The following is an 11,966-nucleotide window of genomic DNA, read 5'->3' on the forward strand; positions in this document are numbered from 1 at the left end:
CTGGGAAAGGAGAAATTCGCATGTAAATAAAGAAAATATCTAAAATAAAAAAAAATGAAAAAAAAAAGTGAAATAACTATTAATGAAGAAATACTCCTTACTATAATCTAGTGGGAAATACTGTATGGACATATAATTGTTTCTGGAGGGTTTATTATATATTATTTACTTATATTAAGTATATGATGTATGAAACATAGCATTGTGAACTATATAATCATTCCCTATAAGCAGTAACTCAAGACATAATAATTAAAAACTAAAACTAAACACCTGACGATTACTAGTACTATACCTGTAAATGACTCTGTCTTTTCAGTAACTCCTTCTTCTTGCTGCTGCTGATGGCAGAATACACATGCAGAAAAGTCATGTACCTGCTTGGGGTGGCCCCATAAGCTTTACAAGACTCATGGATTAATAAGAATGACTTTATAAAATCAGGATCAACTAGAAAAAGACATGAAGTAAAAGTTACTTATAAGCATGATGCGTTAAGAATTATATCAAATAATTTTACCTGTATCTCGGATAGTTATGAATACAAGCCCTTTCTTCAAAACATAAAAGCAGCCCTAGCTCCTCTGCCCCTTAAGGATTGACCACTATGGTTGTGGTGGGCTCTATCTTTACATTGCTATTTACTTCCCCTGAACACGGCTATTGTGTAAAATCAATCTACTATTTAGAATTAATTATTCTAGTGATAATTATTCCAATTATTAATGATCAGAATAATTGTAATATAATTAAATTATAATATTTTAAAATCTAATAATTATTCTAGCAGTTAATGTTGTCAAACAGACAACACAGTAAAGTGTGTTGAAAGAATTGAAAACAGAAGAATATTTGAAATAGAAGAAATTCTAAACTAATTAGAATTTCATTTGATAAAGAAGGGAAATACTTCAAAACCCAGAAAGTTAAGAGTGTGTTCACATGGAATTCAATGTGTCTGTGATCAATCACACACTTTCTCTCACTGACCACCTGCATTCTCTACTGCAGTTGAAAGAAGCAGATTTCTCCTTACTGCATCAATCCAAAAGCCACTGAGGCACTCTTGACTCATACTTTCCTTTATGCCACAGCCATTACAGTCTAGCCCCCTGGCAACCAGTTCCCCATACCCTCCAAGTCCATTCTTTCTCAGTTTACATAACTATTCCCTGGCTCAGGCCCTGTCTGCCCCACATCACAGAAATGCACTTCTAATGTGGTCTACTTACCTGTCACTTTCCCTGATAATAACTGAAGGAAGGAAATGTGGGGATGGAGTAGTGGTGAGGAGACACACCAAGAGATTCTACTTGCAAAGAAAATCCTAATTACATTCCTAATGTAATCTCTCAAACACCCTAGAGCCCTCAAATTAGACTGCAAATTCCAAATACTATACTAAGCTTTGGTCCACTGACCCTGCCCATACTTTCTCTTCATTTAAGCTGACCCAACCCGCATTTCAGACCTTCTACTACTTCTTTACAGTGCCATAAAAGTGCCCATGCTCCTGTCCGAGCTGTCTTCAGAACACCTTTCCAGATAGCTGTTTAGAGCACTTCTACTTCCTATGATACTCGGCACAGCAAAACTTCACCTCCCAGCACAATCTAGATGGACTTCCACCACCGCTTTCTTGCTACATCCAAGTTTAATGTCTATGTAAAACATAATTCTTGGTTTCACTAGGCTATTAGCTACTCAGTACACTGTCCTGCATTTAGCATGAAACTTTAGTAAACATTTCATGATTACATGCTTATGTTAAAGAATGAATATGGCTATGGTATAAAAATAGCTTATTCAAAATTAGTGTGGAATAATATTACAATTGAGAAACTATCATCTGTACTCAGAAAATATTACAAAACTTTTCTGGACTCCAGTAAAGTTATATGGCACATATACTGATTAGAGTCAAAACAATATAATCTGGACTTCAGTTGGCCAATTTTGTGTATGTGTGTGTATGTGTGTGTGAATGGCTAGAGAATCGGGGTAGAGGACAATGTGTGCACGTTCATATTGAGGGGGCGTGGGTCACAAGTGTATAAGAGTACACATGCTCAAAGAGGCCGAAGACCAACCTCAGGAGCCACTGCGCAGGAGTAGTCTCCACCATAAGGCCAGGCTGGCTGACTAAAGAACACAGGACCCTCCCACCTCTGCCTTCCTAGAGCTAAGGTTACAAACAACTGCCACACTGAGACTCAAGCTCAGGCCTTACGCATGCACACAAGCAGTTTACCAAGACATCTCTCCAGCCCCACAAAAATTATTTTTGAATTTCTGGTATTCGTATACACATTCTTTTGGCTTCTATATGATACAAATTTAATTTAAAAGTAAAGAGCACTTCAAAATTTCATGGACAAGAAACCTGTTAACAATTTCCATTATCTATAATTTATAATCATCTTCCATGACTCTATAACATTAAAAAAAAGTAGCATCACATGAATATGCATTTTTTTTTAAAAAAATCAATTATACCAAAATACTACCTGAATTTTTTTTCTTTTCATCTCTTATTTTTTTTTCATGTTTTTCTTCACCATGTGTTTCATTGAGTAACATTTCTGGTATCTAAAATACAGAAAAATTTTTTAAAACTAAATGAAATGTAACCCAAAACCAATTCTTTAACTAACGCTGTGCTTCCATTCACTGATTTATGACAAAGGAGCAAAGTCTCTAAGTGGTTTTAAGTAAGCATTTCTGGGGTACAGTATATTAGGAGGATCACTTGGGAGGGAAGCATGTGCAAGCATGTGGAAGTGTGTATTCATGCTCACAGAAAGCAGAGGGTAAGCCTGTGCCATTCTCAGCAGTGGTAAGCCCCTCTGTGGAAACAGGGCCTCTTGCTGTGCCCTGTCTCCAATCAGACTAGCGTCCTGGCTAAGAGCCACCTGTTTCTGCTTCCTCGGAGCTGGGATTATAAGCATGTACCACCATGCCCAACTTTTTACATGGCTTATGGGAGAGCCAAACTTGGTCCTCACCATTGTCTTCATGCTTGAATGGTAAGCAATACCTTTGAGTATGCCACCCTTGTCCCAAAACACTCCCATATTCCAACCTGACTCCTTCTTAAAACCAGCCTCCTCTTAGCCTCTGCTCCAATCTATAGTCTAGGGTCGCAATCACCTCTGTACTTCAAGCCCTCTGTATTAGCTAAGACTACTCCTCTCCTTCAAACCCTAATTTACCTCTTTATTAGCTAGACTCCTTAGTAAAGTGTAATTCCATTTGTGCAAGTGTCCTCAATTTCCTTGCCTACACTTGTTTCATCACACTCAAGGAGCAAAACCACAATATTGGCTAAATTCAAGTCACCATTTACCCAGGTGTAAATGAGTGTACAGATGGCATGAGAAAAACCATATAACTGTGCTAGCGGACCTTGAGGGAACAGACTCAACCTCACTTCTTTCACTGCCATAAAGTATTCCAAATGTCTTTTCTCATCTCTTCAGCCTGCCAAGCATCTTCTTTCATCCTTAATCAAGTAATATCACTTCTGAATTCAAGAAGAAAAAACAGAAGCATATCCAAAACTTTATACCTGCTTACTATTCTCATAGAACAAAAAAAATTTGCCTGACCTCTTATCTGTTTGCTGAAATCTAGCTTTGTCTATGATGGGTATGACATCACACTAATGCTGAAATGTACCAGACATGAATATGTAATTCTATTACCCAAAAATGAATAAACAGCTAGAAATATAAATGTCATTTAAAGCACAATGTCTAAGGTTATTACTGATTCGGACAAACTAAGATAAGTGGATTGTGGTTTCAAAGGTGTTATGAGTTCTCACATTAAATTCAACTCTCTTTTAAACATTTTGGAACATCAGGGTAGTTTTTAAAAGAAGAATTTTCAAAAAATAAATAAATAAATAAAAGAAAAAGAAAACCGGGCAGTGGTGGCACACGCCTTTAATTCCAGCACTGGGGAGGCAGAGACAGGCGGATTTCTGAGTTCGAGGCTAGCCTGGTCTACAGAGTGAGTTCCAGAACAGCCAGGGCTATACAGAGAAACCTTGTCTCGAAAAAAAAAAAAAAAAAGAATTTTCACTGTGTAAAATTCTTAACTATGAAGCTGGGCAGGCAGCGATGCATGCCTTTAATCTCAACACTCTGGAGAGGCAGGCAGATCTCTAAGATCAAAGCCAGCCTGGTCTATAGAATGAATTCCAGAATTGCCAGAGCTACATAGAGAAACTCTGCTTTGGTTTGGTTAAGAGAAATAATTCTTACAAACATTTTTTTTTTTTTAATTCTAGGATAGTTCTTATTAGTTTAATCAATCCAAGGCATATAATTTTTAAAAAGATAATTATCTCTTTATCTCATTAAAATTTCTACACTCAACTAAAAGGTTCACGCCAAAGTTCTATATTCTACCAAAGTATCCTGAGCTAAAAGAAAACAGAGATGATCTCAGAGTATCAATGCCCAGCCCCCTAGTTAAGTTAATGCTTACACTGGCACTAAGCAAAGACTGTGAAAGTAACGTCATAAAGAATGTGCTTTGTTTTCATATCTGCAAGTTTCATCATCAGAACATACCTTCTTCATACTGCTGTCTGACCAGCCCTCCATCCACAGAACCTGGCATTTCTTATGCAAAGCTGGATTACTTTCACAGTTTATTATGAAGTTCAAATTTGCAGAATCCATAATCAAGACAATATGCAAGTTTTGTTGAATTCCTGAAAAAGTGGTAAGAAACTGTGTGAGAATTATGAGAATAATTCCGATTATGAGACTAACGATAAATCAGACAATTTACATATGAAATTTCATATGTAATTCAGTTTAATGACGTGGTCATTCTCTACAAATGAAACAGTAGGAGATGCTTATGAGAAAGAACGAGATGCAAAACAATAGTAAGGCAAAATGTGTGCACTGGCTAAAAAAACTACTTGCTTTTCTGCAATCTAGCATCTGGTCCCACACCCACATACACACGGACAGCACTGACTAGACTCTGGGTTCCAAGAAAAAGGCATCATGTTGGGAGTGGGCTGTGGTAGCGGATCCTGGGATTTAAAGAGGGGGCAAAGGTTGATATCAACATATATCAAATTTTCAAAGAATGAATAAAAATATTTGTACACGTGTAAGTCATGTTTGCAAGCAAAGAAAAAGATTCATAAAAATAATGTATAGGAATGGCTGGGTGACATGTTTGTCTTTTTAAAAAATTCTATTTTGTTTCCATGGTACACAAGAAAGTGTTTTTGTATAAATCATTAGTTATTTAGCATTTCAAAACACTATAAAGATCTAAAAAGATTAAGATTTACTACAGTAAGCATAATATGATTGGATGAAAATACAGACAGCAAGGCTGGTGTTCCAAAACACATCACTGCAGTCCCACCATTGCCATCTGATAAAATGTTCTAGGACACTGTTATTATAGCTTCTGTGCTACTTTTTAAACTCTGAAGAAAAAAGTAATAGAGAAAGATATTAATTTCAAAAAAACCCTAAATTTCAGATAAATTTGTAATCTATTGAAGAACTAAGGCAAATTAAAAAGCCAAGGAAGTCTGTAATGAATGTGTGCTGTTTAATAAATACATGGTCATGTCAAGGACTTAGGCCTCAGGCCCATGAGAAATTGGTAAAGCCTTCCCCTATATCTGGGTCAGGCTCAGAATGATAGCAAAATCTTTCTCTGCTCTAAATGCAAATGTAGACAGTGTGCAAGTATGAGTGTTTACAAATGACTGACTAATGTGTGCAAGCAAAACTAGTAACTGTACCTTCTACCTAGATGAGTGAATTCCCCCTCCTGTGCTGCACATAATCATCGCACTATATATTATACTATAGGCATCACTTCACCAGAGTAAGCACGGCCCATCTGCTCCAACTTTTCTGTGCGGCTATTTGTCATTTATTAAGTTTATTATCTTTTCTTCATTCCTCCCCACTCCTAATTAGGTAAAGAGGTCAAGGTCCAAGCTGTATAGAATACTATATTAAATGGTATTTATTTTACTCCAATCGGAATGTAAATTTAGTAATGAACTCTATGCCCCTTACTGTATGTGAAGTAATTGAAGACTGGTCCAAAAAATCCATCCTGAGAAGCTTGATCTTTCAGAGGCAACAGCAAAGGCTCCAATTCTTCAAGAGTATACAGTCCTGGAACCTCGCCTGTAAAAGAAGATTACATTTCCCTCTTATTTTGACTAGCATACATCAATTCAAAACAAATTTTACATACAAAATGATTTTCAATTTTTATGTTAAATTCTTCTGTTCAGTCATTACCAGGAGTATTAACAATAACTTATACAATTCCTAAATTCTTGGTTTTATAAAGCTTCAGACTTTGATGCTTCAGTCATAACCATGTGTCAGTTCTTATGACCTTAGTAACAACTATGTCCAAGGTTGTCATCAGTAATGCAGGTAAACTATATACAGGGTAATTCTAGTTGGGCAATTTTCACTATAGTACTTATATTTGCTTCACAGAAACCATTCACTTGCCTGAAGACAAAAGGCTATTGATCATCTCCAAGAATGTAGGATGTACAAACTGGTAATCCTCAAGAAGTAAGACTACCTGCTGTGCTTCAATTCCTGCAAGGTGCAGCACCTGCAAAACCAAGGCAAGATCAGTCTGTCAGTTGCTTTTGGAACAATTAAAGATTACTATCCTTGGCTGGCATGGCAACACAGCGTTGACCACAGTCTGAAGAGTGAAACGAAATGTGAGGCTGGCCAGTCGCACATAATAAGTTATAAAGCAGAGGGGCTCTCTACATAAGCAAGCGACTGTAATATACGTATCTATTTACAGATCTGTTGTTTTGCTGTTACTGATGGTTTCTGACACAGCATCTTGCTATGTGACTTGGGCTAGCCTTAAACCTACCAGTACCCTGCTACTTTCCTCCCATGTGACCACATGCAGTTTACTTAGGACCTATTTACTGACTTGTTTAGAACAGAAAGGAAATTGTATTTTACCTGTACAATTTGGAAAGTAAAGTCATCAGTAACTATTATTTGAAAGAAAATTTATTTTAAAAATAAGTCTCTGAAGCAAAAACTAGATCATTTTCAAAATATATTCTTTCCATACAATTATGTAGTCCTGTTTATCATCCAATTAGACATCCCATAATCTCAGTTGCCCACAATCTTGATATCCTATCAGGAATATCACACATTCAGATAAAACGTAGTAATTATGGGGAAATAATCAACAAAATTAGAAGGAAGACTATGTTATGTTCGGGAGACTTAAAAGCTTTAATAACTAAAGGGAATCTGTCCCCAGCTCACATGCTTGAGATCATTTCTGAACTGCTTCGGCTCATAGCCCCTGGAGATCTTCGGGGAGAAGAGCACGGCACCGTGCATGTGACTGACTAACGACGTGACGGTCCGCCGCCCCACGCCGCTTCGTCCTGCCAACAGAAGGGAGCCTCCAGGGAAACTCAGCACTCTGTCGATCCTTGACATGTACTCCAGGACTTCTTGGAAGAGTAAAATATCTAAATTCTGGTTATCTCGTCCATAATGAATAAGACCCTTTGAAAATAAAAACAAATTTTATACTTAATATAATTTCTAGTTCTATAACAAAAATGTTATTTTTCTGGGGCTGGAGAGATGGCTGTCTTGCTGGACCTAGGTTTTGTTCCCAGCACCTGCATGTCTGTAAGTCCAGTTCCAGAGGATCTCATTCACTCTTCTGGCCTTCACAGCTCCTGCATGCACACTATGCACATACTCTCATGCAGCACACACATACACATAAATAATAAGTGAATACATGTTTTTAAAAGTGTTCCCTAGGGTTTTATATTTTTGACAGTTTCAAAAAAAGGTTAAGCAACTATATTTTATCTGATACCTAAAATTTTACTATGCAATAACACAGACTTGTAGGCATATAAAAAGTTCATGTCAAACAACTTCACAGGCACACAAAATTTAGTTGTGCTAGACAGCACTACATCTTAACTGGGGTTTGTTTCCCAGCATGCATATACGGTAGCTCACAAGTGCCCATAACTCCAGCTTTAGTGAATTTGACACTTTCTTCTGGTTTCTAAGAATACACATAGGCATATATTATTCACAATAAAAAAGAATGCATATACCACATCATTTCTTATACATCCTTATAACGACAGTAAAAGCAAATGGGGTGGGTCGGCAAGGGAGAATAAAGAAAAAAGAGACGAGGAGGAGGAAGAGCAAAAAGAGAGACCAGGAAGAAGAAACAGCATAGGAGATGGAAATTCAGCATGTCCAGATCACACCTTATGAACCTGACTCTGGCGATGTTACCCTGGAGCCCGCCTATTTGCTCTTTCATCAGGTGACTCTGAGGTACAACACTCACCATCCAGAAGTGTTTCCCATCACTATTCTCATTGCTATACCAATGGCAACACTGTCATTAAACAGGTATCTTAGTAATTTTGCATGCATCTGAGCATCCCATCATGTCTGCCAGAATGAACTAAATTCCAAAGAACAAGAAAAGTTCTGTCCGTTGTGTAATCTTTCATTCCATGTACTCAAATGTTTCTAACAAATAACTTAAGTTACTGTTATAGCCACACCTTACTCCCAGTCATAATTCCCATAATACCTTCTTAATGACATCCTTCAGGTCTGCAGAGGTCAGTTTGCCAAGTGGTTTCCCGTGCGGAGGTAACGGCTGTCCTGGAGCTGTCTTTCCTCCTGAGATATGTTGGGCTCCCCATGTAACATAGAAACTATCTGCAGTAAAGATGTTGGGACATATCACTAGTGATGAGAAAATCAGTCACCACACTTCTCACTCAATTACTTTTACCCAGTCCAAATAAAATTGTCTCCAGAAGCAAAATGGTAGCTTACAATATAATTAAATTATATTAATATACTAATATATAGATATATATAAAATTATATAAATATACTAATAGACAGAAATGTAAAATTGTAAAAATATACTAATAATATTATACTAAGTAAATTATACTAATATACTAATATATAGCTATAAATGTAATATTATACTAATTAAATTAACAATTACTTAGAGAACCAATCAATAAAGATAAAAAAAAAATCACAAGTTATAATACCAAAATCAGCCTGAGAACTATCTGAACTAAATACTTTCATCATATTCAGTATCAACTTTTAAAACATTTTAATTATTTATGATTTGAAATTTTCATCCATTTATTATATGTTTCGTTCATATTGTTCCTCTACTACCTTCTTCCAACTTCCCTAACCCATTTTCTTCCAACATCACATCCTCCTTTGTTGTTTTTGTTACCAATGACTCAGAGACCAATGAGAATGGATATGGAGTTATGCACTAGAGCCTGGGGAACCCATCAGTGGGCACCATCAACTCCACCCAGGGTAGGACCCCAGGAGTACCTCCAGATTCATGCTGGAATTATCAGACCCCACCCACCACTTTCCCCTCTTCTTATGAAGGGCTTCCTTCTAACTCCCTGTTATGTCCTAGTCTTCTAATTATTAATTAAATTACCTCAGTTGCTTTCCCATAAGTATGAGAATTAATCATGTCAACTTGAACCTCTCTAGAATCACCGAGGACACAGCATTGGAATATGATGTGGGATCTGCTAGATTAAATGAATAGAGGTGGGAACCCACTCTAACTGTGGGCAGCACCATCCCTTCACCTAAGATCCTGAATAACATTAAAGGAGTGAGCAAGCAGGACATGTGAGGCACAGTTCTCTGCATCCTTACAGCTGCAATGTGACCAGCTGCCACTGAGACTCACTGCCATGTTGGTCTATATCCTGAGATGATGAGCCAAAATCAACCCTTGTACACATTGCTATTGGTAGGTATTTTGCCACATTGTCTTAAAAAGAAACTGCACATAGCCACTGAATGAACTTGTCCCTTTCTTCCTCTTCACCAGCTTAGTTCTCCCATATCCTAACATCACAGTTACCTGCCCTGCTGAGGTCTAAGCCACCAGATTCCTCTTGCCTTTAGCCACCTCCTTTCTCTCATTATTTTCAGTGTGTGACGTCCACTATAGACAATGTCACATTATGGACAGGGCAACATCTGTGCACAGGTCATCCAGCATGGCTTCCTGTATCTCTCCGGAGGGTTTTCCTATATCCACAAGCTCCTCCTCATAAACCCATAAACCACAACTATCATTATTTCTAAAGAGTCCCAACCATAATTACCTTGTTTTGTGAATTAAATTCTTTACTATTTCTATACACCCAAAGTATATCACTAACTTATATCTAAGGCAAATTTCCCAAGCTTGAAGTTAGTCCTATACTGACAACTGTTTAACAGACATGCAGTTCATTCATTAGATGTCTTAGTCACTGTTCTACTGCTGTGAAGAAACACTATAACCAACTATTTTATATATGTGTAACATATATATTAGTATGTATTCATACATATAATAAATAATTGTTCCTTGGCAATTATGTGTTCAAGTTATTTTTGGTTGTTATTTTATGAGACAGGGTCACATACAGTTGCCTAGGTTGACCTTGAATTTGCTATGTAGCTCAGACTATCCTTGAATTTGAAATTTTCCTGCTTCTGCTTCTGAAGTACCTGGGACTACAGGCCTGTACTGTCAGATTCCACTTGCCAAAGTAGGTTCTAAAGGAAGAATATATTGAATGAAGAAGTGTGGAAGAATATTCTAGATAAGAGCAATGAATATGTAAAAAACATGTAATATGTATGAGACATATACATGTATACAATATGCAAATACCTACACACATTCACACACAATCTGGAGGTTTGCTTGCAGTTCAAGAGGTTTAACCCATTATCATCATGGCTGAGAGCATGGTAGCATGCATGCAGGCACTGAAGCAAAAGCTGAGGGCTACATCCTGATCCATAGGCAGAGAAAAAGACTCTGGGCTTGGCATGGGCTTTTGAAACCTCAAAGCCCAACCCTCAGTGACATACTTCCTCCAAAAAGGCCACAACTCCTAATCCTTCTAATACTTTCCAACAGTTCAACGCCCTGGTGATTTTAAGCATTCAAGTGCATGGGGCCATGGAGGCTACTCTTTTGCAAGCCACCAAGCTGGATATGCATTGTACTGGTTGGTTTTGTATGTCAACTTGACACAGGCTGGAGTTATCACAGAGAAGGGGGCTTCAGTTGGGGAAGTGCCTCCATGAGATCCAGCTGTTGGGCATTTTCTCAATTAGTGATCAAGGGGGTAGGGTCCCATGTGGGTGGTGCCATCCCTGGGCTGGAAGTCTTGGGTTCTATGACAGAGCAGGCTGAGCAAGCCAGGGGAAGCAAGTCAGTAAGGAACATCCCTCCATGGCCTCTGTGTCAGCTCCTGCTTCCTGACCTGCCTGAGTTCCAGTCCTGACTTCCTTTGGTGATGAACAACAATGTGCAAGTAAGCTGAATAAACCCTTTCCTCCCCAACTTGCTTCTTGGTCATGATGTTTGTGCAGGAATAGAAACCCTGACTAAGACATGCATCTACAGGGCATCTGTGTCTAAACATTCTACTTTTCCCTTTAAACCTGGTGATGGTGTAAGCCAAAATGATTCCCACCACTAAAGATGGCTCTGAGGGTACTAGTTAGTTCATATTGTTGTTCCTCCTAAGGGGCTGCAAACCCCTCAGCTCCATAGGTCCTTTCTCTAACTCCTTCACTGGGGACCCTGTACTCAGTTCAATGGATGGCTGTGAGCCTCCACATCTGCATTAGTCAGGTACTGTCAGAGCCTCTCAGGAGATAGCTATATTTAGGCTGGCTTGTCCTTCCTTCAGTCTCTGCTCCTTAGTTAATCTCTGCAACTCCTTCTGTGAGTATTTGGTTCCCCCTTTTAAGAAGGAATGAAATGTCAACCACCAACCAAGGACTGCACATGGTGGGTCTGATTGTTCTGGCAGCATGTGTATAGAAGAGGAT

The 11,966-nt window shown here is 38.1% G+C and overlaps 1 protein-coding gene across 4 annotated transcripts in view; it reads right to left on the reverse strand.

The window, feature by feature from the left end:
* Dync2h1 (dynein cytoplasmic 2 heavy chain 1) overlaps window positions 1-11,966 on the reverse strand; it is a 258,114-nt gene that overhangs the window by 166,388 nt on the left and 79,760 nt on the right. For all 4 annotated transcript variants that reach the window (XM_031344730.1, XM_031344731.1, XM_031344732.1 and 1 more), the window contains 7 exons: window positions 8,647-8,777; window positions 7,326-7,574; window positions 6,525-6,633; window positions 6,072-6,185; window positions 4,581-4,723; window positions 2,508-2,589; window positions 296-450 (listed from right to left, as the gene is read on the reverse strand). In XM_031344730.1, the coding sequence (XP_031200590.1) occupies window positions 296-450; window positions 2,508-2,589; window positions 4,581-4,723; window positions 6,072-6,185; window positions 6,525-6,633; window positions 7,326-7,574; window positions 8,647-8,777 (983 nt within the window). The remainder of the gene's footprint in view (window positions 1-295; window positions 451-2,507; window positions 2,590-4,580; window positions 4,724-6,071; window positions 6,186-6,524; window positions 6,634-7,325; window positions 7,575-8,646; window positions 8,778-11,966) is intronic.

This window comes from Mastomys coucha, unplaced genomic scaffold (assembly GCF_008632895.1).
Source record: "Mastomys coucha isolate ucsf_1 unplaced genomic scaffold, UCSF_Mcou_1 pScaffold23, whole genome shotgun sequence".
In the NCBI taxonomy this organism is placed as follows: Eukaryota; Metazoa; Chordata; class Mammalia; order Rodentia; family Muridae; genus Mastomys; species Mastomys coucha.